At 40.6% G+C, this 25,414-nt stretch overlaps 1 protein-coding gene across 1 annotated transcript in view; it reads left to right on the forward strand.

Annotated features, from left to right (window-relative positions):
* Positions 1–24,866, forward strand: part of MBTPS2 (membrane bound transcription factor peptidase, site 2) — a 45,530-nt gene extending 20,664 nt beyond the window's left edge. Inside the window, exons 5-11 of the mRNA XM_073357292.1 lie at positions 475–602; positions 5,771–5,889; positions 8,785–8,965; positions 13,112–13,206; positions 15,509–15,704; positions 21,285–21,360; positions 21,763–24,866. Coding sequence (XP_073213393.1) covers positions 475–602; positions 5,771–5,889; positions 8,785–8,965; positions 13,112–13,206; positions 15,509–15,704; positions 21,285–21,360; positions 21,763–21,985 — 1,018 coding nt within the window. The 3' untranslated portion in view covers positions 21,986–24,866. The remainder of the gene's footprint in view (positions 1–474; positions 603–5,770; positions 5,890–8,784; positions 8,966–13,111; positions 13,207–15,508; positions 15,705–21,284; positions 21,361–21,762) is intronic.
* The last annotated feature ends 548 nt before the right edge of the window (positions 24,867–25,414 follow it).

Raw genomic sequence — 25,414 nt, forward strand, 5'->3', positions numbered from 1 at the left:
TTGCAAATTGCTTTTAAGTGCATTGAGGGGAAAGAGTGATAAATTCAGGAAAATCCAGGTGTTGTGAGAAAAGCATTTCTGTTGCTATTTCTAGGTAGTTCTTGAGCAAGATCAGTTCTGGTCCATTTCATAACTGACTCCTAACTGCAATTATTTTTTACTTAAAAAAACACACCCCAAAATATTAAAACATAAAAAGCTTTTTTAAAGATGGTTTAAAAAATAATCACTTATTTTCTGTCTTTTGTTTACAAATTGGGAAATTGGGGTCATCCTTTCCTTCTGTTTAGAATTGGGTACTTACACAAGAAACAAAGTTTAGCTTAATTATCTTTTAAGCTAGTATTTTGTGCTAAACTGAATTTCATACAGATGCTGTAAGATTCTACTGTGCTCTAAAATGTAAGAATCATTATTTTATATTATAGAGTCATTAGTTTTTGGTTTGCAGTAACATTTTTCTTTTTTCTTTAGAGAACAAGTACGGTTTAATGGATTTGGGATTTTTATCTTTATTGTATATCCTGGAGCATTTGTCGATCTCTTTACCACCCACTTGCAACTTATATCTCCAGTCCAGCAGTTGAGAATATTTTGTGCAGGTAACAGAGTCTGTGTTATGTTAAATCTTAATCTGTCCAACAAGTTGTTCTTTTGCATGTGTTAGTATTGGTTAACATTGAAGACACCATCATGTTTTTCAATTCTTTATGGTTTTAGTCTAGTTACTGATGAGCAAATGTCCCTGTAAAGAATAACATCTCCAAAATTGGTATCATGTGGCACCCTATTTGGCAATCTTGGTGGAGAGTCCAGGAAATGAATGGACAAGCAGACTAAAATCTTCTCTTCCCCCTAAAGGTGGTCCCTCTGTTTTTTGAGACTGAGATACATTGTTGGGTGATGGGGAGAAAATGTATAGTAACACCGCCCATACTGATCTTGTTTGGGGGTTTTTTCAAACAAGACATTAGTCTCCAAGAGGTGGAACAAACTTAAAAAAAAAAAGTTGTTGTATGCTAGATTCAATTTAGGAATAAAAGGTATGGCAGTATAGCTGTAGGAAACATTTTGGACGTACAGCTTGAGTTTCCTGGGAGGTCATTTTAAAAATGAGTAATTATAAATAATAAAAGTTAGGGTATCCGTTCCTACTGTCTTTACAAAATATAAATAAGTTCAGCATAACTTATAATAAAAGCAACAAGACCTGGTAACTTCCAGCAATGGGGCTGTGATTCTCCCAAACCGGAGAAACCTTACTGGCTTTTTTGGGGGGAAAGGAGGGGTATGGGAGGGGGAAATGGAATAAAATCGGGGAAAAAATGGGTGTTTACATGAAATGAACTACAAAATACATAGTGTGACCCACCATTTCTGATACCCTTATTCACACTGAATAGTTTAATTCCATGAGTACTCCTATTGAATTAAATGGACGCACTCTTGCAATACGGTGTTACTCAGTGTAAGCAAGAGTATAAGAATCTGATCCTTCGTAAGCACTTTTATTCCTTAAACATTAAAAGCCACATATTAACCAATATGAAAAGTTTTAGTTGTTATGAGTTTAAAAAGTAAATATGAAGAAAATGATGTAATTTCCTTTTTACCATTTAATGAGAGTGACATAATATGTAATATGGGTTGCCCCTTGCTGTTTTAACTGTAGAGATTTTTTGTCTTTTGTACCTTTTTTTCTTCTCCATTTTGATGGCCTGTGGATTAATGTCAGGAATGGTTGGTAAGAGGAGCTTCTCTAGGTGTCTGTGTATTTAATTCTCTTAAGTTCCCTTTTCCATTTAAAAAAATGATACTGTATGATTTGGAATGGTCAGCAGCACCAAACTTTCTAACTTCAACTTCAGTGCATTGATCTAGAGCAATAGAAAACATCTTTTAAGTGGACATGGCCTATATTCTTTATTTTGCATATTTCTAAATACTAATAGTAAAGCCTTGAAGCATACTAGCTGCATAATGACCAGCCAGTACAGGTGTTGAAATTTGGGCAGGATTACCTGTCACAGATGAACACCCCATGGCAGTATTACTGCCCTGTTCTACAAGTGATGCAATCTGAGTGGATTTCAACACAGCATGTTAGTCATCTGTTCCAGGGGTTCTCAACCTTTTTCTTGCTGAGGCCCCCCTCAACAGGCTATAAAAACGCCAGGGCTCAGCAGGGGGACTCGGGTCTCCAGGCTGGGAGGCGACCCTTAGGCATAGGCATAGTTTTACTTCTGTTTGGGGGGGCAAGAGCTGGGAGGGCTTGAGTCAGCTCTGCACAGCGGGGTCCAAGGAGGGAGCACCACCTCCACCCCCTGACTCACTCAGCAGGCCACCCAGCCTTTCTGGGCTGTGGGGGGGACGCAACCAAAAAATATAACTCAAAGGGGGGAGAGTTCAAAAAGTTTGAAAACTGTCAGAGTGCAGGGAGGGAGTTACTAAGGGCTGTATGAAGTGAAGGGAGTAGCTCAGGGTGCCGGCAGGGGGGTAGCTCAGGGTGCAGGTGGGGTGTAGCTAGGGACTGTGTATGGGGAACGGTGTGGTTCCCAGCTTGGGGCGGGGAGATGCTGGGGCTCCCAGCTTCAGCCCCCCGCTGCTCCTGGCTTGCGGGGGGAGGCTTGCTGGCTTCAGCCCCACACCACTCCCGGATTCAGGGCTTGAGTGGGTGCTGGCATCAGCCCTGCGCCACTCCCAGCCCCACACTGCTCCTGGCTGGGGTGGGGGGACTGCTGCTCGCAGCTTGGGCAGGGGGGTCGTACCGCCTTCAGCCCCACGCCGCTCCTGGCTTCAGCGCTGGGGCTAGGGGCACTGGGCTTCAGCCATGGGCTCCGCGGACTCCCGGTTGAGAACCACTTATCTATTCTATGGTTTTAAGGTTGCCCTCAGGAAGGAAGGGGGCTGAAACACACACAAAAGGAAACACACAATTCTTTATTCAGCTTGTAGTTCAAAATGATCCTGGAGTTATAAACTCTATCTCCTGTCTGGGGCTTATTGTACCAGAGAGACCTGCAGCTACCACACAGTGGAGCTCCTCCACCAATGCTGTAGGAATTTGGAGACGCAAGGATTCTGTTACTGCTGGGGAAAGTGGTATGTTGGTCTGCCTAGTGTATTGCTGCTTTACAAAGACTTTGGAAATCTGTTGTTTCACTGAGTACTGCAGCTATAATTTGTTGCAAAAGAGCTTTTAAGCAGAGCACACCAAAGCTAAGCAGTGTTAAGCAAAACAAAGTAATTCTATATCCCAAACATATCAATAAACCAAGCACTTTCAGTGTAGACATATCTTTTTTTTTTTTTCCCCCTTTTAAACTGACCATTTCTTTAAAAGTCAAACACAGTCCAGGTAGCCCAGACAGAACTGAAAAAGAGGAGAGGTCAAGGTCCATAAATGCCTCATTGCAGCTGCTTTCCACTATTGCATTTTGTGCGGGAGCAAATAACATTTGTAAGCTATGATTAAAAATGAATTCTGTTTTTTGTTGACTAATAAATGCCAAGAACAACTCTTGCCAAGCTTGAAACAGTAAACGGAAATGTATGTAGTGATGACAGGTAACAGTAGAGGCAGATTGCCATGGCCATACTTGAATGAACAGTTATCAGTTAATTGTATCAAGTAAGTGCATTTTGATACAGCTAATAATGCATTTTAAAAGATGAGATTGGAGTATTTAACGATGATTAGGCATATTGTGCATTAAATTTTACTAAAAGCTTCATTGTTTGGCATTGCTGATTATTTGTTTATTTGAGGAACTGAATGAGCTTACTCCAACTTTTGAAGACCTGAAATCTAAGTTTAAATAATAGAAATCAGATTTTTATTATGATTGCTGAAGAAGTAGGGAATATACACTGAAAGTTTATTTTTGTAGCCCTTTCAAACTTTTGAGATATAAAAAAGTATATTTGTTGTGCAGCAGATGGCATCATAAGTTCAATAATATTGAATGAGTGTTAAAATAAAGGTTGAGATTTGGATAAAAGCAAAAGAATTCCATGTTCTCTATTTATATTCCCAAGTAAAAAAATATTTTCTCAGAGGAGGGTACGTTTCTTGTAGCATCTTTGAAGAGTCACTGGAATGTATGTACTTTTTAATGAGAATTAAGTAGATTTTAAGAAATTGTTTGAGTCTTCAGTTTGGTTTGTTTTTTTGATGTTGCTTTGTGAAGTCTTTGTCTTTTTAAATACATCGAAGACATCATCAAGGGTGCTGCCTGAGATTTACCTTTAAGGAATGTAAATATTTTGACAAAATTAAATTGACCTCCCAGCCTCAATCTTTCAGACCTTTATTGCTTTGCGTATCTGGGATGGATAAAATCACTCACTCTTCTAGATTTCTCTGCCCCCATTCCCACATAATGAACTGTACTGTCTGCATTACAAGCTGTACTAAAGTAATTGTGCGTTTTAAAAAATGGCATGAAAGCTAAAATGAAATGGTTGTTGCCTATTTAATTTATACTGTTGTTTTCATTATTTTACTTTGGGATGAGGGGAATTCATGCTCAGGGTTTTAGTTTACGTGCCAATTTAGTTTCAGTCAGATGTGATTTAAAACCCACATGGAAAGAAATCCCTTTAAAAAGGAACTATTCATGGAAATAACAACAAACCCTTAACTGGAGCATTGCACAGACAGAACTTTGGTTCACATTCCCTTTCTGTGGCCTCAGAATCCTGAAGGAGAAATCAGATTTTATAAGGCTCATAATGATGACTCACAGTGAGTGTCCCAAGGGATTATCATGAGATTCCATTGCATCTTATGATTGGTCCAGTGGGAGAAAAATACCGTGGGAGAAAAATGAGTTTAAAAGATTTTGAACTTTCTCTTATGTAATAAATCGTTACAGTACTGTAAATGTGGAATTGGATCATATCCTTCTCAACAAGATAAGATACTGTAAGGAAACTCCGTCACTGGAAAGTTGCTATGAATTGGCCACACAGACTATTTTTGTCCAAGCAAACAAGTAGAACTGGAAAATTTCTGTGCTAGGTGTTGAAAGTAACCCTGTTTTTGGCTTCCTAAGTTCACACAGCTTCCTGTGAAGCTTATGCTTGCCTTAGTAAGAAAAGTGATAGACTAGGAAGTGCTGATTGCACACAGTAGTTTCCTGGGACAGCTTTGGGCCCAGATTTTCCACTCAACATTTTAAAAGTATTTTATTAAAGACTTAGTGTAGCATGATTATTGGGAGTCTATCAGTGTCTTCCCTGCTTCCTTTTTTGGACTTATATTCTCCCCCACTGAATATATGGTACCACTGCATAAAGAAAAGTCATTGTAGTTGATTATCAGTTTAATACAAATTAAACCACCCCAGTTCCTCTCTCTCCCATTTGACTTACGTGAAGATGTGAATGTTATGTGGCAGATATCAGTATCATGCTTGCTATGGTTTTTTTTTTTAAGAGACTCTAAAGCTGCATAACCAAAGGAGTGCTTGCTTTGGCACTAATACTATAAAGACTTAAGCACTTGAATAACTCTATGAATATGAATAGTCCCATTGACCTCAATGGGGCTACTCCTGTTGGTAAAGTAATTCATGTGCTCAAGTCTTTGCAGGATTGGGACCTTTATCCATAAATCAGTCGGCTAATTGTGTTCATAGCTACTTGCAGTCATTCCAGGAAAGTTAGTTGGAAAGACACTGATATTTTACAGTTCAGAAACACTTTTTTGTTAGTTACTTGTGCCAGTGTTTCCTTCGAAGGTCAATATTTTTTATTCTCTTTGTAGGTGTCTGGCATAATTTTGTTCTTGGTGTTGCGAGTCTCATAGTTCTGTTCCTGCTGCCAGCAATTCTTTTCCCATTTTACTACACGGGTGTTGGGGCACTTGTCACTGAGGTCACAGAGGTATGAACAGGTCTTGAATGATTAATTATATGCTATGTGACCTGAAACATTTCATTGGCTAAAATTTGATCACTGCATGAACACTTTGATCACTGCATGAAAATTCTTCTTCCGGCATTTGAAAAAAATCTTGTTTCAGTTAAGATTGCCTAAAGAAATTGTATAGACAAACACACTTCATTAGAGCACAGAACTAACATTTACAAAACATTTCTATGCTGGACCACAAAACATTTTGGATAGGGCATCCAAAGTGCGTTAGAAGCACAAGTCCCTGTGACTGTCACCTGGACTTGTGCGCCTAAGTCCCTTTTGGCACTTTTGGACATCCTATCCTCCTCCTAATAACTCAAACAACAAAAAGAAATGGTCTGTAAAGACTGTTCTTTAACTACCAAGTTAATATAATTTACTATGTGTATTTTATTAACATTTCAAATTATTAGTGTTTTTACTTAGAGCAACACAAAGTGCACATGAATAAGAAGTATTATATGTCAGTTAATTAAAAATGGTAATGGTGAGTTTTACAGGTTGACTTGCCTGTTTTGCATTCATTTTATTTTAATCTTAAACTTATTTTATTTAATGAATAAAGATGTATTTTTATCTATTTACCTTAACTGAATATTTCATTTCTTTCTGATGTCAGATCAGTAGACGTTTGGATTATACAACCTTAACACTTAATTAATGAAATTTTTCCATTTGTTTAATTTTCTGTGTACTCAGATAATTTTATATTATATTTCACTGTCAGAGGACAATCTTGCATGTAATACAGTCTGATTATGATGATTAACATGCTAGAAAAACCAAGTGCAGTTTTTAAAAAAGATGGAGAATTTTGTGCATTCTCACATGACCTTGATTGGGTTTATTCACACTTGATGTAGAACAGGCAGTTGATTTTGTTCCTCTCCCTTTCTGCCATATGTAGTCCAAGCTTGGGTCTTAATCCTGCAAACACATACATGAGAGTGAACTTCAGTTAAGTTTTGTGATGGTTCCAGGATCCACCTGTATGGATCCAGTGGCAGGATCGGGGTTTTTGAGTAGTGTAGGCTGCCACTAGGTGAACTGAAAAACATTTTTAAAAAATCCTGCAATACTTCACAGGATCCAGCAGACTCTGTTCTTTGAGAAACACACGCTGTTTAGCTGACAGTGTCCTGATTTTTCAATGATATTAGTAAAAATCTAGAGTGAACTTCCAGCTTTAGTTTTGTTAATTTAAACTGATGTCCGTCCCAGCTAATGAGAGAGAATAACGACGACACTGGTTCAGTGACCCAGTGCCAGTATAACATGCGAGAACAGTATCTTCATAAATGATCTGGAGGATGGTGTGGATTGCACTCTCAGCAAATTTGCGGATGATACTAAACTGGGAGGAGTGGTAGATACGCTGGAGGGCAGGGATAGGATACAAAGGGACCTAGACAAATTGGAGGACTGGGCCAAAAGAAATCTGATGAGGTTCAATAAGGATAAGTGCAGGGTCCTGCACTTAGGACGGAAGAACCCAATGCAGAGCTACAGACTAGGGACCGAATGGCTAGGCAGCAGTTCTGCGGAAAAGGACCTAGGGGTGACAGTGGACGAGAAGCTGGATATGAGTCATCAGTGTGCCCTTGTTGCCAAGAAGGCTAATGGCATTTTGGGATGTATAAGTAGGGGCATAGCGAGCAGATCGAGGGATGTGATCGTTCCCCTCTATTCGACATTGGTGAGGCCTCATCTGGAGTACTGTGTCCAGTTTTGGGCCCCACACTACAAGAAGGATGTAGATAAATTGGAGAGAGTCCAGCGAAGGGCAACAAAAATGATTAGGGGTCTGAAACACATGATTTATGAGGAGAGGCTGAGGGAACTGGGATTGTTTAGTCTGCAGAAGAGAAGAATGAGGCGGGATTTGATAGCTGCTTTCAACTACCTGAGAGGTGGTTCCAGAGAGGATGGTTCTAGACTATTCTCAGTGGTAGAAGAGGACAGGACAAGGAGTAATGGTCTCAAGTTGCAGTGGGGGAGGTTTAGGTTGGATATTAGGAAAAACTTTTTCACTAGGAGGGTGGTGAAACACTGGAATGCGTTACCTAGGGAGGTGGTAGAATCTCCTTCCTTAGAAGTTTTTAAGGTCGGGCTTGACAAAGCCCTGGCTGGGATGATTTAATTGGGGATTGGTCCTGCTTTGAGCAGGGGGTTGGACTAGATGACCTCCTGAGGTCCCTTCCAACCCTGATATTCTATGAACAGTGTTAAGACTGTCAGGTTGATCCTTTGCTCCCTGGGTCAGTAGGACCTGGGAGCACAATGGAGGCAGCTTGCTGAGCTTCTGGAAAGGGAGTACCTCATATCTCTTGAATAATCAGCTACTCAGAGCATTATTGATAGGTAAAGATGACAGGCATGAAGTCTTTCTGGGATAAAAAAGGAGCTGACATAACTGAGGTCCTATGTGGGAAGAGAAAGGGAGAATTCCCTGGTGTACTCCAACATTATGGCTTCACTCCCCCAGAAGTATAGGTGAGCCTTGCTTGTCTGAAACTCTGAGGTGTTAGCTTCTGTCTCTTGAATATAAAATTAGTTTTTTTAAAAACAAACAAAACATTCATTTGAATGAAACTAATTGCCTGAGGATTTCAGATGTCCCTTGAGAGATTTGGATAATTGAGGTCTACTTGTATATGAAATGAGACACTCTTTGTGGAGGAGTTTGTTTTCCTAATGTCCTGCCTAAGATTAAAATAATTAGGTCTAATAATCTGAGGTTTTCTGTTTCTTCAAAAAAATAGTTTATTAGCTTAAGTGTCTCTTGGACATTTAGAAGAACTATAAACTAATCCCAGCATTATTAAGAATGGTAGTGTGTCTGACTTCCTTTTACCTTTGCAGGATTCTCCTGCCAATGGTCCCAGAGGTCTTTTTGTTGGGGACCTTGTAACTCATCTGCAAGACTGCTCAGTTCGTGGTGTGGAAGACTGGAATTCCTGCCTAGGAGAGATCTCACAGAAGACCCAAATTGGGTACTGCATAAATGCAGCAACCCTACAGCAGTTAAGCTTCCCAGCCAGGGGTATGATTATTTGTATACTCCTTATAAGTATTGTCTGTTACAGTTTCCTTAAAGATGAAGTTTGATTTAGGATTTGTTAATGGGTCAGATTTTTGGTTCATCAAGTCTGGTATCCTGTCTTTGGCATTGACCAATATGCAATTCCTTTTTGTAAAATACTGTATTTGAGGAGGTGGAAGAAGAATTAATTTCTCTTAACTTCTGGTCATTTTAGTTTATGGCATGACGAATGAGCTTTCATTCCTCTTTGTAAAATTGCATATACAAGTGTTGCCTGTAATAATCCAGCTACAGTGTTCATCTCAGGGACCTTTTGCAGGTTGGCTTATTGCTTTGACTGATTTGGTAGGAAAACATGAATTCTGTGAAGGTGTGTGGGGTGTAAGGTAACAGTGCTCTTTATTATGAGTGCTGTTGCAGATCATCCCACTATGATTAGGTTGGTTTTGTTTGTTTGTTTATTTATCAAAATCTCTGCGAACTGTGAATTATTTCTATTTCTTGATTCTGGGTGTTCCATCTAGAGCAGTGGTCTCCAACCTTTTTCCACACAAGATAACTTTTTGAATGGAAGTGCAGCCCAGGATCCACCCTGCCCCTTCCTCAAAGCGCTGCCCAACTCTCTCCTCCCTCTCTCCATCGCTTACTCTTCCTCCCCCTCACTCACTTTCACCAGGCTGGGGTAGGGTGTTGGGGTTCGGGAGGGAGTGCGGGCTCCGGGGTTCAGAGTGTGGTACGGGGCTGTGGGCTGAGACTGGGCAGTGGTTTCGGGTGCAGGAGGGGGTGCAGAGTGCAAGCTCTGGGAGGGAGTTTGGGTGCCGGAGCAGGTAAGGGGTGCTGGCACTGGGGGAGGGGGAGGTCAGCGCTGGGGCAGGGATTCGGGTTGCAGGAGGGGGTATGGGATGCAGGCTCCAGGAGGGAGCTCACGGCTGGGGGTTGGGATACAGGGTCCCGCTGGGCGCCACTTACCTCGGGTGGCTCCCAGTTGGCGGTGCAGCAAGGCTAAGGCAGGCTCCCTGCCTGCCCCAACCCCACGCCGCTCCCATCCCCCCTCTACCCCCTGCTGCGGGGCCATGCTGGCCGCTTCTGGGAGCAGCGTGGGGCTGGGGCAGGCTAGGGATCCTGCCTTAGCGGCAGCCCTGCTATACCACCAGGCTTTTAGCGGCCGAGATCACGATCGACTGGGAGAGTCTCCAGGATCGACCGGTCGATCGCGACCGGCTGGTGACCACTGATCACCAACTAAACTAAAACCAATCACACTAAACTAAACTAAACATAGATTAAACCATGTCTTGCATGATGCCCAGGAACTTTTTAGGGTTTGGTTCAAGCAAACTGTGATGGGGACTGAATTCCAAAGGTGAGCGTCCTCAGCTGAATAAATCCTCCCACACCAACCTTGGGAAGTTTGTTTTAACTTTAAGACTGCACAGCAGTCACCTTCCAGATGTTCTTAACTGCCCTACCTCAGTATAGAGAGATTGGCAGTCTCTTGGGTAACCAGGTTCTAGACCATTTGAGCTTTAAAGATTGTTCCCAACCTTTTGCATTATACTTGGAAGTAAACAGGGTGCCAGGCCAGCTCAAAGGCTTGGGTGTATGTGTTTTTGATGTGTACTGCTCTTCATGTGACATTCAGAATGCTAATTCTGGTCCCAGTGGTTCCTTCTATCTTTATAATCTATTAATCTCTTTTCCTATTATGTAAATCTGAAACTGGTATCTCCAAATGATGCCGGGGTCAGATCCCAAGCACTCAGACAAACTAAGTTTGAGTCACTCTCCGAAGGAGGTTAGGGCAGCCTTGCCACATGCCCATAGCTGGATTGGGAAGGTAAGGGAGAAGCAATGCTGAGATGTTTCCAGATCCCAGCATACCAAAGATAAATACAAGAAGATCCCTGCGGTCCACAGGAGTGTAATTTCAGAGGCAAGGGTAATAAAACTGCATATTTTGTAACCCTCTTATTCCCATTTGGACTTAAGTACCAGAGTTGATTCTAAACCCAGTGTTATACCAATAAAATAAAAACCAGCAGGATCTTATTAAAGGGAAAAAGGCAAAATACCACATTTACTGTGAATACAGAAAGAATCATAGTAAGCAGTTAGTTATAGCTATAACATTCCATTCAATCTCATATTTATTCACACATTCATTCATACAAACATACACACACACACACAGGTTCTGCAAGGTTGTTATCATAGTTACCAGCCTTAGAGTTGCTCATGCCAAGCCACTGGCCAGGTGGCCTGGACATGAGGAGGGAGCAGGGCCTTGTCAAATGCTCATCTGATGCTCCTGGACGTTGGTTTGCAGAATCAGACCCCAAAGTTCTCACTTTTTAGAGTCTATTTTTATAGGAATTTCTTCCTATGCCAGTCTATGGGAATTGCTTCATCATGCTGTTGCTGAATCAATCAGCAGATAGCACATTCCTGACGGCTCCAAGATGTTATCTTGTTCTTTGGTTCTCCCATTCTTGAGGCTGTTGGGTGGATTCCAGTCTGTCCACCGGGGCGGGGGGGGGGGGGTCCTCTGGTTATTTCCACTTGATGCCTTCTTCAGCCGCTGGACACGGGACACTGCATTCTTAGGCTGGCACCTCCCTGATCATTCAGTTATTATCCACACCAAGCATCCATCCACATACATCCTCTATCTCTATTTTAATCACAATTGTTAATACAACAAAAGGGTGGGGAGTCTCTGGGTGCTGTTTCTGTTGTTAGAGTATTGCTTTGAGTCTCTCTCTGTGAATTGCTTTGAGAATAGACTCTGTCTTAGAATATACTAACACAGTTAGCAGCTTGCAAGTTTCACACATAGAGGGAGAGAAACAGTACCAAAAACCAAGAGACCTCTTAATTAGTAATACCCTGGAATTTAAACTCTGGGGAATCAAACTCATTTGTGATTTTAATACAGAACTTCTTTAATATGATCCAACACCAGTGGTGTATTGTGTTAGAAGCCTGTGGTCCTTGCCACCGCCCCATCAGACGAGTCTGTCTGCATTTCTCAGTGGTGAGCCTCCAGCAATGATAGTCATTCCTCTGAAATGAAATGAACTCAGTTATTCAAACTGCAGTAGTTGTCATTTGTCAAAATCTCAACAGTTCACATCTCAGCATCCTTTCTGTTAATACGTTGTATTTATAATGAGTCTATATTGAAAATGGACCCTAGGCACTTTACAGTAAAACAAATACAGAATAAACAACTAAAACAGATATAAAGCCATAAAGAAATCAGTGTGCCAACAGCCATCTGAAATAAAAATAATTTAAAATGTATTTTTTAAAGGAGCTAATTCCATGATCATCCACACATCAAAAATATGTCATTGCCTAGCCCTAAGGCTACAGCCAAAAAATATGTATAGTACACTTCTGCACCTGCAAGCCCCAAGCTCCAAAACTCTGTGCTGTTGGACCTCAGAGAGTACAATGGTATATAGGATGCAGGCAGCTCAAGCCTTGTCTGCATATAGAAGTTGCACTGGTTTAAAAACCTACTTTAGTTAAACTGGTGCAACCCTCTACATGGGCACTGTTGCGTTGGTTTAAAACTGGTTGGTATCCATTTAGTTTGCATCACTAAGTCCATTTGAAATCAAATTATGATTGTCCGCACAGGATTTTGCACTAGTTTAACTAATCCATTTAAAAACACATTTTTAGCTGAACAGGAGCCTCAGAGAGCTGTCAGGGCCCCAGTCCATTAAAAGCTTTTAATGTTTTAAAAATTATATTTTGAAGTTGGATCATTCCCAGAGCCAGTGAAGGGAATGCAACGCCAGGTAGCAGAATCCCTCTGCTCACCATTGGTGCTGGCAACAGATCAAACTATTTTGTAACAGTATTCAATAAATTATAGTAGTCTGTGTATTAAGGTGATAAGATCAGCCTGTGGGAGAGATGGCTGTAGTCTGGTGATGTTCTTAGGATGAAGAAACTCATTTACAACGATCGCTGACATCCAGATCAGGATCTCTAAATTAAAATAATTCATTATAATTCAGCAGGCTACAGAAATGATCATTTGATTTTATTCAGAGACGTATGTATTTTTGTGATTTATTATGAATCTGTCATTCTGTGATCGTCTAAAAATTAGTTGGTTGTGTTCCTCTGTAGTCTACAGAAGACTTGATGGCACTGTTGAATGTTGTAGTAACAGCAGCCTCACCGATGTTTGCTTTTCATACAGCAATAACTTGGACAGCCACCTGGTAAGTTACTTTAGCTGATGTTCAGCTTGGTATCACAAATGTGTACATAATTATACAGTGCCGTGTGTAGCACCTTCAATCTGAGCATCTCAAAGCACTTGACAAATATTAATTAGCTAAGTTTCACAACATCCCTAAGAGGTAGGCTAACCTTCATATCCCTGTTTTCCAGCTGAGGAAACCGAGAGACTGTATGAATGGTATGGTTATGTGATTTGCCTAATGCAGTGGTTCTTTTCCTAATTGCCATTGTGGGCCACATATGCAGCTTTCTGTGTGTTACATGGGCTACATCCACACAATATATATACAATTTGTATGGCCCTCAGGATGTCACATGGGCTGCAGCTGTGTGCTGATTGGGCTACAAGCGGGCTGTGGATTGAGAACCACTTGCCTAAGATCACACAAGGAATGTGTGGTAGAGGTAGAATCAGATCCCATTCTTCCTGACTACATGCCTTTAGCCAGGGGACCGTTCTTTCTCACTTTGCTTATATGCAGCCACATTTTATACTTTGAAGGCACAACAGTTGTGAGTAAATACAAGTGAACAAGAGACCAACAGCAGCTCTTGAGAGCATGGGGGAATTGTTAAACGTGAGCTCAATGCTGCCAGGTCAGAGAACTTCAGGATCTGAAGCAGCAAAGCATTGGAATAGATGCTCAGCATTAAACAGCTGAAGTCGGTGGTCTGCACATATGCCTAAAGTTAAGCAAGTGCTGTGCTGGATCAAGGCCCAGAGTGTTCAGCTCCTTTCAACCTGTGCTGCCAGTGGCTGTTGGCTGAAACCCCCCGTTTCCCTCCTCTTCCTCTGACTTAATCATCTTGTAGAATATGGGGAAATGTTAAGTGCCGCTGGGAGATTTTACACTCCTCTCTATTAAAATATAGGAGCCCTATTGAAAAAGTAAGTGTTTTGAAAGATGCCACATTGAAAATGGTGGAGCAAATTCAGCAGTTCTTTCAGGATCCACAGGAAAGCACAGGTAACAGCAGCGCTCTGCCAGTGTTCCCCAGTCCTGACCTGGAGTAACCACCTCAAGAAACAGAGTGGAGTTTATTCCCCAAATCCATTTGATCCCTCTGATGTGAAGCTTCCCGTTCCAGTGATATTTTTTGTGGGGATACTTGTCCACTACAAATTGGACATAAATGATTAGTTCATTTCATCTTGAACACCAAATAGCCATCAGCCCTAACAGCCCCTGACCTGCACTGGGTTCAGATAAGTCATTTACTTATAACACTTTGAGGTTCTTGGATGCATGGCTGCTGTTTAAGGGGAAACACTTTTTCAGGCTTTTGATGTGCAAGGGGACTAAGATGGCTGCTCAGCTGCTTGAGCAGTTTTTTAAGCTGCTACTTGCAGAACTACACAGCAACAGCAGGGGACTTCTGAATGCTTTCTCCCATCCAGCATGATAGAGACTGGCATAGGGAGGAGACTAGATTCCGGTTAATGGAGAGACACAGACACAGCCATGTGTGCAGGCCCTGTACTGCCAGTGTGGCTGTTGGCTGAAACCCCCTGACAGCCTCCCTTCCTTGAGCAGGGACAGAGAGGATAAACTGTGCCCCAGCTTGCCCCGAGGAACAAGAAGCAAGCCTCCATAAGCCTCTAGGAGGGGATGAGGAGAAAAGATTTCATTTCCTCCTGGGTTCCACTGCCCTCTCCCTGTCCTGTGGTGAATGGGAGAGAAGATCCTGGTCTCTCAAACTGCAGAGGGAGTGGGTATGGTAGGCAGACTCAGGAATGCAACATTGCATTGGTTGCTTCAGGTCAGAATGATCTAAAACTTAGCCATCAGAAGTGCCAGGCATGTTCAATTTTAGGATTTTTCTTTTAACAAAAGCTTTAATTCGCAGATACCATGGCCATAAAAACCAAAACCCCATAGACCGACTTTAGCTCCATGCTGTAGTATGGTGATATGTATTTCCCCTGGTTCTGCTCATTCCCAATTGCTTGAACCATCCTGTCCCTACTATATTTAGATTTTCAGCTAATGTACATGTTTATACTAATCCTGCTTTTAATATGCGCACACACATGCCCCTATGCCTTTATGGCAGAATGCCAGGCTGAATATGTTCGCACCTCTGTGTTAGTGTATAGGGGATCTGCAGGGCATGCGAGGATGTACACATACATTAAAACAAAAAGGATCAGAACAATATTCTTCCTATCCTAGCTGCAAATCACGGAAATCAAATCAACTTTTTCTGTTTCACAAAGAAACATGCAGAACAGTATATTTGTGATCTAAATTTGATAATTATTTAAAATGTCCTTTGCAGTATACCTGTCTGCCAGCACGAAAAGCTATTGAGGCTAGCCAAGTCTGTCGAACCAACATGGATTGCCAGAAGGATTTTGTTCCAAGTTTGTGTGTGACACCTTCTTTAGAAAATCAGACGAGACTAATCAGAGTGAAACATCCACCCCACGTTGATATGTTGTTTGTAGGACACCCAATGCATCTTCAGTATACAGGTTTGTATTATTTATGGGAGCATTTAAATGAAGAGGGTTATGGCATGGTTAGCTTTGGCAGGCTGCTTGAATAAGGTATTGGAAGGCTTGCCAGTTTGCTTTATTTGTGCAGAATCCATTCCTAGCTCCATTCTATTGTTCCTTTCCTAGTTACAGCCAGTGGAGGTGCTGGAGTAATTAGGAATAAAAGTGAAATGTGCACAACGCAAAGAGGTGTAATTGTAGTAGAAACAATATATTAGGTGACTGCTTATTCAAAAAAAGTGTGAAAGGGGCACTTCAACAGATCTCACTTGTCCTAACAGGTCCAATTTGTGCATTGTCCCATGTGTGAACAGCACAAGGCTCTAGCACGCTTCAAAAGCCTTCAGGGAACCCCTGGATTGGAACAGACACAATTGCTCCTTTAAACCCTGCCCAGTACACAAATGTTGCTCCAAGTCCACATGATGTCTTCCTTGTAAATATATAAGGGCTTGGTTTTGCCACACTTACGCATGTTGAGTAGTTTTTTACTTAACGAGAAGTCCTATTAAAGTAAATGAGACAACTAATAGATTAAAGAATGAGGAGGACTTGTGGCACTTTACAGACTAACAAATTTATTTGGGCATAAGCTTTCGTGGGCTAAAACCCACTTCATCAGATGCATGCAGTGGAAAATACAGTAGGAAGATCTATATACACAGAGAACATGAAAAAATAGGGGTTGCCACACCAACTCTAACGAGACTAATCAATTAAGGTGGGCTTTTATCAGCAGGAGAAAAAAAACTTTTGTAGTGATAATCAGGGTGGCCCAGTCCCAACAGTTGACAAGAAGGGGAAATATTAGGATGGCGAAATAGTTTTTACTTTGTATAATGACCCATCCACTCCCAGTCTTTATTCAAGCCTAATGTAATGGTGTCCAGTTTGCAAATTAATTCCAATTCTGCAGTTTCTTGTTGGAGTCTGTTTTTGAAGTTTTTTTATTATTGTTGGAGTATTTCGACTTTAGGTCTGTAACTGAGTGATCACGGAGGTTGAAGTGTTCTATCTTCCTACTGTATTTTCCATTGCATGCATCTGATGAAGTGGGTTTTAGCCCACGAAAGCTTATAACCAAATAAATGTGTTAGTCTCTAAGGTGCCACAAGTACTCCTCATTCTTTTTGGTGATACAGACTAACATGGCTACTACTCTGAAACCTAATACGTTAAGTTACTACTCATCACGAGAAAAGAGGATCCAAACCTAGCCCTATGTTATCAACCCTAATCAGTCTGTAAACAACATGGGCCAAATTCTGCCACCTTTACTCATGTTAAGTACTTCCTTACTCTGGGCTAGATTCTGACTCACTCCTATGCAGGCTATTCAGGTTGTGGGTCCAGGCACATGGGAGCAAGTTTGTTACCTGCTACGGTGAGTGGAGAATGGGCAGTGCCTTTGCTCCAGCGCCCACTCACTGGCCAGAGTAGCCGATCCAGTATGCGGTAGGTAGTGATTTGAGACTGGTTTAGACAAGTGGTAAGTTATGCCCCCTCTCCAGGAGCAAGGAGAAAGCTGGGGAGGAATTGTGCCTCCAAGGTTTGCGTCAGATTCTCAGTCACAGGACTATCTTGGGTGGTACAGTGTGCACTGCCCCTTGGCAGGGCTGTGCCTAAAGTCACTATCTAGCCCCTCTGAGAGGTCCCATTGAAACAGTCCTTATGAAGACCCCTTTTAGAAGAGTGTTCTTATTCAGGAAGGAATTGAAGCACGTGTTAAAGTGGTTTCCTAACTAAGGGTAGTCTAAAGCATGAGCTCAAGTGCTTTCCTGAATCAGGGCTGCTGAGTTTGAGTAACAATGGCAAAATCAGGCCCTGTATGAACAATGATTCTTTCATAAATATGGCAGCCTTTATCCTTTTCTGCTGGAATGTGGCTGGGAGGAGAGGTTATTTGGTGCAGATATTACTGAGTACTTTTAAAATATGATTTTTATTGTATTCTATTTTTTACTCCTTATTGTTTGCAGTATATCCTGAAAGTCCAGAATATAATGTCTTGTCATGTTGTTATTTTTGTCCTTTTTCCACCTGGGGAGCATAGACTTGGGCCTTTGGCATTGACATTTAATTTTGCGTTTGCTGATATTTTATTCAGTGTGCACCAGAGCTCTAAGAATTGTGTGTGATAATTATTTTAAGCCCCCTTTCTTGGCTTTCTAACTGAAAAACACAAAACACTGTCGGTATTCTTCAAGCAGCTGGTATTGTTCTGTTGTGTTTTCAATACATTTCTGATGGAGTAATGGAATTTTAGTGGACATTTCCCACTAGACTAGGATTTCCAACAAAAAACGGCTTTTTATTGTCAGGCACTCAAAAAAGAAATGATCAGGAAATTACTAAATTGCTGCTGCACTTGTGACCTTAAAGTGTTGTTCTGCTGAAGTGAACTGAAAAGTTACTTTATGAAACAGAATTGAGGTTGAATGATTTACTGTGTTTCAATGATTCCCTTCTCAAATGAGCTTAGTTTGCAAGTAAAAAGATGCTTTTTTTCTTTAATAGCCATTACTGCAAACTCAGCTTACGGTCCGAGTCAAATAGAGTTCTTTCCCTCTACCATATCAGCACCAGTAACAAGATAATGTAAGCCAGCACCCAAATCCTGTATTGTACAGCATGCAGATGGGCTGCTACACCTTCATGGAGCCCTATTGCCTTCAGTGAGGCTGTGCATAAGAGCAGCTGTCTGCCCAAAGCACTGTACGGTGCAGGTTCGGGGCCCAAAGCAAGCTATTCTCTTCTGTGGGTTGCATGGGTGTAACTGATTGGAACTTGGTAAACAATTTTGTGATGATGCAGGAGGAGGATCTCACTCTTAGCTGTGTAAATTTTCAAATAAGAATTATTAGTGGTTAAAAACATCCCTCATTTGTCAATAAAATAAGCCAATGTGGCTCTTAATACTCACAGGGAGCAGATGTGCTAAATAAGAAGGTGACACTTTTACATAGTCATTTTTCGGAGTAGCCTTGTATTTAACCCTTCCACCTTTTGTGTGTGTTATAGTAATCTGAATAAATTATCTCTTACTCCTTCTCCAATAACATTGTTTAAATTTCTACCGTTTATTTTTATACAGCTCTAGATAAACGTCTTGTAATTTTTTTTCACTGTTTTCTAAATGCATTAATGTCATTGTCATGATAGTCCTGAAGTATGGAGTAGCAGCACTTACTCCATAGTTGAGGTTGAAATGAGCTTCCAGTTGTAACCTGGATTTTCCCTTTGAGTGGGAGGCTAGTTTCTTCTTGTAAGCCACTATAATGTCCTTAAAAGTACCAATTCCCTCTTAAATCTCACATAGCCCATCTCAGCCCTGGTTGGACTTTTTCGGGGATATTTGATAAAGTTGGAAAATAAGTTTTTAAGTGATGGTATTTTAGATACTTTAATTGTTTGCTTTTTGAGCATTTGCCTTTTTTTGGGGGGGGCTCATATGTTTGAAGTGATTTTGCCTGCAAACCCCAAACTTATTTTGTTGGCCTCATGAAGAAGAGGTGCACTTTAATGTTGTGAAAGGTGTTATGGGAGGATTAAAAATATAAAGAGTTATTTCATGTGTAAGGAGCAATTTTGCATATAAACATTATCATTTATAATATATATGGTGCATTTGCTAACACTAGGACAGGGGTAGTCTATTTTTTGTCAAGGTCCAAATTTCTTGGTCAAGGTATAATCAGGGTCCAGACTCTAGAGAAAATAATTAATAAAAAATAATACTAATGATAATAAGTACATTAAAAGATTTTGGGGTCCATTCAAAAGCGTCCTGTGGTTCAGATTTGACCAGCGGTCTGCCAGTTGACTACCACTGCTCTAGGATATACTGCAGCAGCTGTTGGGTAGAGCTGAAGATAGATCATCATGAATTGTGGGCTAGGCAACTGAGGGGAAATGTGAGGGGTGGGAGTCTGGAAGGGTGGGGCATGGTCTGGTGCTTGAGGATTGTGGGGCATATTGAGTGGGTGCATGAGTTATGCTTCCCAGTCTCAGAATGTGGGAGGAGGTTCTCGGGGGGGGGGGGGGGCAGGGGCAGGGGCAGGACAGTGATAGGCTATAAAGGAGTACAAAGAACCATGGGGGTATGGAAGAGGTTTAAGGAGCCTGGGGGGCATGGAATGGAGAGATGGCATGGATGATAAAGTGCGGGCGATCAGGGTCAGGCATGGTGGGGAGTATACCAGGAGAGAGAGGGCAGAGTGCATGCACAAGGCAAGGAGGTGGGAAGGCATGGAAGAGGGTGAAGAACTATGAAAAGCAGAGGACATAGAGGGGACTACAGGAGGTGTGAATGCAGGAAACAGACATCTTTTCTCCATGTTATAACATTTTTTAGATACAAAACTCCAAATTTTGCAGTAAATAAAACTTCCCCATCTCCCTCTACCACCTACTATCCCTATAGCCTGCCTATGTTTAACACCTCATACCTCACCCACCTCTCTCCTCTGGGCTTGCTTTTGCTTCATGGGGTCTGTTGGAGCATGGCATCTTTGCTTATACACAAGTTCAGTTCAAAATTTTGGTGTGTGCGCTCACAGAAAAATCTTTTCAAATATGCTAAAATAGAGTTAAGGTTCAAAGTGAGGTTCAGTGGAATCCAGCTAATACTAAATCAGTCAATCAATCATGCTTCTTTTACAAAACTTCCACAATTTCGAAGAAACCCAAATGTTGAAGGCAATGGAGACCATCTACAGAATCTGGACTCTTCCCTAATGTCTGAGAACTCCTCATCGCGCGTTAGCACCCCGGGTGACTTACATTGCCTTACATGAAAAGTGAAAGTTTGAGAAAGGTGTAAATGACGAAGGTCAAGTCTGCTCAAGAAAAAGTTGGCTGGAATGGCTAGCTTTTGTTGGTAACCCCGCTCCTAGTTGAGAGGCATCTTAAAGAGTTCTTTTGCCAGTATAGTTTATGCCAATTCCCCAAATAAACTAAGCAAAATTGACTAAGGGACATTTTTTGCAGATATAAGTACATGTACACTAGAGATTTTTGCTAAAAGTTTCATATAGAACAGCACCCCTTACTGATGATACTAGCACAAATTTCTAATGCAGACCTGACCTAAAAACAAGGGGAGTGGTTAGAATGGAAACGTTAACACAACTTTAACTGCCTTTCTTGCTGTAATAGTCATTATTAGGTTACTCAAATCGGGGCTTAAACTATACAACATGTTCTTTAGGAGTACAGATGTTCACTTGTGATGTGTCTGAAAGCATATCATGTGCTTTAGATTTGATGTTACATGCATAGTATAAAGTACTAATTGTGTAATGTGATGTGTTGATTTTTCCTACTATCATTATGACTGCATCTGACTAAGAAATAATTAAGTGATTGTGTCAATGCGTTTTTTTTAAAAGTCTGTATTTGGGACAGTTCTTTATCCTGGAAGAAGTGTGGAAAACAAATAAAAATCAGATTTGCCATGCTACGCTGCTAATCTGAAACTAATTGTGCTATGTCTGTTGAATTGCCATTTGGTTTCATTTGCTGCTTTATTGCTTTTTCATTTTCTTTTTGTTTCAGTGAGCCTCAGCAGTTTTGTACCACGACACAACTTTCTGAGCATAGATCTGCCTGTGGTGATAGAGACCATGTGCAAGTATCCTTTGAAGTGTTCTCTTAGAACAAAAAAACAAATTGTTTGCAGTTTGCTGATCCAGCAAGATTTCAGGTGGATATCATTACTAGTTTTAAACTAGCTGCTTCTACTCTGGGAGCTGGACCACAGTTCTGAAGCATATCTTTAGGACATGAGGTGTGACTCATCCCCAAACTGATTGTTTGTGCACATGTCTAACTCAGAATGAAACTCCTTGCTTGCTGATGTTTGTAAGAATAATTCTGGTCACTTTTTTCTTTTTTAACTCTTGATGGTGAGTTTTTAGAGCTCTGATGAGAATAATAATTGTCTTGTTCTGTTCATTCCATCTGAAGCACCTGGCATCTGCCATTCTTACAGTCCTATGTTCTTCTGTTTTGTTCCTTAGCTAATCTCAACCAGATATCTAATTTCACTGTCAGGAGCCTTGGCAGTTATCAATGCAGTACCCTGCTTTGCACTGGATGGTCAATGGATATTGAACTCTTTCCTGGAAGCCACTCTTGCTTCACTGATTGTAGAGAAACAAAACAGAGAGCTTGTTGGCTTTTTAATCTTGCTTGCTGGCAGTGCACTTTTGGCTGCCAACGTGGCACTGGGACTTTGGATGGTGACAGCCCGATAGTACATTGGATACATTTCTGCATCTGATTACTTCCATGAATTCTCCAAGTACGCACACAGGAATGAAATCCATTGCCTTGTAAAACTTGCTCTGTCTGAGATAGGAATAAATTCCTTAAGATTCCATTGGAAGAAAGATTGGTGATTGGAGTTGTATGTTCATTTAACTCTGCAAAATCTTGTGCAGATAATTAATGGAAAAGTTGAAAGAATAAGAACTGTTCTCTTTTAATATTGTTTTCAAAGCACTGTGATCATTTTGGAGAAATTACACTGAAACAATTTTACAAGGAAAAGACTCAGGCTTGGTGAATTTAGATTCCAAAATGAAGGAATATATGTGACATTGAAATCTTGTATACTGCGGGGGGAAAACCTACTTGAGCTATGTTTTATAATTTGAATAAATATGAGATGCTCTGCATTGGCTCTGCTCAACCAGAGCAGATTTGGGTTGTTGGGTTTTTTTAAATTAGGTGGTGTACCAATTTGGAACCTGAAAAACTGAAGTCTGGGCTCACTTTTTATATTGATGCAAGGCCAGGTAAATTATTGCCATGTGTTCGTGAGGAATGAGTCATCCTATGCTTTAGTACCCTTCTCTTCCAGCTGGCTCTTAAGACTGGAAGCATGTTGTCCTCCCAAAGTAGATGAAATGTCAATTTCAGTGATGCCAATGTCAGTTGATAAATGGGTATGTGGAAGAATGACAAAACCTACCCATATGTTGTCTATGTTCCTTAAAATATTAAGTGTGTAATGTTGTGCACCACTGAGAATATTTTTGAAGATACTATTTTGTGCATCAGCAATATCTTGAAAATAATTTGAAGTTCTGGTGTCCCAATAAGAATCGTGATTGCTGAAATAATACTATGCAGAATTATTCAAAAGTGAGTGGTAAGGTTGTGTGTGTGTGTGTGTGTGTGTTTGTGATTCAGAAAGTTAAATGTTATACTTGTTTCTGAATGTACATCCTCTGTAGCCATGTATGCAGTAGGATTGATATACAGTACCTCATTGGTGTTTGTCTCTTCCTAAAAGAGTTACTTTCCTTTATCAGTATTCATTTTAATCAAAGATGTTTAATTGAGCTTGGTCTTGGGTCATAGCTGAGAGAAAAAAGAATATGGTGATCTCTAAAGTGAACTATGTTGGCATGTGGCTTTGTCTTCCAAAATGTACAGGGGCCAAGTGATAGAAGCCTCTGTAATTTTAACTGAAGATTGAGTCCTATTCCCAGTGCTGCATGCATGCCCTGATAACTGCGGTATCCTGTATTTGACCATTGGTGTGTTACTCTGTTTTCTCGCTATAGCCGCACATTTAGGAGAATACAAATGGAGTGCTGTGAAAAATGTTTTCTCCTTAGATAATGTGAGCAGTAATGCACAGGTCGAAAGAACATGTTCATTTACTTGTTTTTTTGTTAGTTTGCTTGACATGTCTTAGATACAAATATTTTGAATTTACCTCTTTCATTTTTCTCTGGTCTGTCTTCTGACACATGTTGTTTGGCACTGACCCTAACTCAGTAGAACTGATCAAATTTGTTATTTAATGGAACTGTCTTCAGTAGTTTAAAATCAGATGATCACTTTGTATGTATTAGAGTTGCAGTAATCTTCTCATATATAATCGTTAATGCCATTATGGCAGTTTCAAAAATATTCTTTGGGTAAAGTTTTAAATATAATATTTTGTACGTTAATATTTGTCCTCACTGCAGATATTTGTGTGACAATCTGTGCAGGCACAGTACTTGTCTGAGGGTGTGTAAAAAGGAGAGAGAGAGAAAAGGTGTTCTCCAGTAACTAGCTGCAAGTCTACTATAACTGTTCTGCTAATATGCTGCTGAATTGAGTCCCACTGCTCTGAAATTAATTGGTCATCTAATGTGTCCCCTTTACATTTGATTTAAAAGAAAATAATTCAGTTAATTTTGTTGTGGTTAGTGTTTCTGAAAGGATCAATTTTGCCACCCTTTGGGCTTGTCTGTACAGCGTGGCAAAGGGTGTGATTTGTGAAGTGCTCTAACATGTTGCAGTCTTATTGTCCCATGTAGACCCTAATGGTGCTCTCCAAGGGGTATCAAGCTCACGTTAACTTAGTCTTGTTGAGACCTTTTAGAGTGCTCCTGCAGGGTTTACGTGGGGCTGGGAGAGGGCAACCTGTTAGTGCGCTTTACAAATCACAGCCCTCTGGAGTGCTTTGCCGTGGCAAGTAGACAAGTCCTAACTCACATGAAGTAATACGGTATTCTGTAAAAAGGCCCATTAATTTCAGTGGGTCAGATTGTGCCATCACCTTTTAAATCCCCAGTTCAACAAAGCACTTAAGTGCATGCTCAAGCTGATCTCTGTTTAGCAAAGGACTTAAACGTGTACTTAACTTTGTACATACTTAATTTCACTGAAGTCTAAGTTTTGCTGAATAGGGATGGATTTAAGTATGAGTTTACGTGCTTTGAAGTAGGGCCTACAGCCATTGATACAGAGATCAATGGGGACCTTGCTTAAAAGCTAAGATAGAGTGGGACTATTTGTGCACTACAGTAGTACCCGGCTTGAACAAACCCCTAAACAAATAGCTGCTCAGATTGGTTCAGCCTCATTGTCATGTACTTCTCTCCCAGCAAGTAAATTACTATAAAGGAAAAGTGCTATTTTGACCGTACAAGGTGCTCTCATTATTGGATTTTTGTTTTTTGTGTTTTGTTTGTTTCCTGGGAAAGAATGCAGTTCAAAGAATACGGACTGGGATAACTGACGGTTGTGTGGGTTTTTTGTAAACTTTTAGGTAATTTGTATTGTACAAAGGAATTTAACGTTGATTCTTCCTTTAATGTTTCACTGACATAAAAAGCTAAAATGAAAGTGAAATCTTTGTGTGTTTTCTCTTTATTTCAGTGGACTGATTAGAAGGCAGTTGCTCCTCTAAAATAGATTGCAGCAATATATTTACAGGATATATTGAACTGAGGAGTGTAAAAGAAAAAGAAGTTGGATTTTGGCTGGGTACCACTAATAACTTCTGTTTTTCTGTGTAGAAATCTGTATCAGATGGAAGAAGTGCTGTCTAATGGTCAGAAACATTGTAGGTAGCTCTTAATTGAAAACTGGCATAACTGTATACTTGTAACTGATCATTACTGAAATTCGGGTTTAGTGTATTTTTGTTTTTTTAATATGGAGTATCACATTTTTATATCAATGAATCATCTCTGTAGTATATTCTGATATCATTCTTTGTTATTTCATGTATGAATACTGGTAATTTCTTAATTGCAAAGTCTTAAATGCTCTACAGCAAGTTAGAATATAAAACTGGTGCACTTTCTTTTGAGTTAACGGAGATGGGTTTCTGTAGGAAAATTTGTATATCAGCCTTGCAAAAAGATCATTAAAATTTACCAGCTCAGGCACAAAAT

This window comes from Lepidochelys kempii, chromosome 1 (assembly GCF_965140265.1).
Source record: "Lepidochelys kempii isolate rLepKem1 chromosome 1, rLepKem1.hap2, whole genome shotgun sequence".
In the NCBI taxonomy this organism is placed as follows: Eukaryota; Metazoa; Chordata; order Testudines; family Cheloniidae; genus Lepidochelys; species Lepidochelys kempii.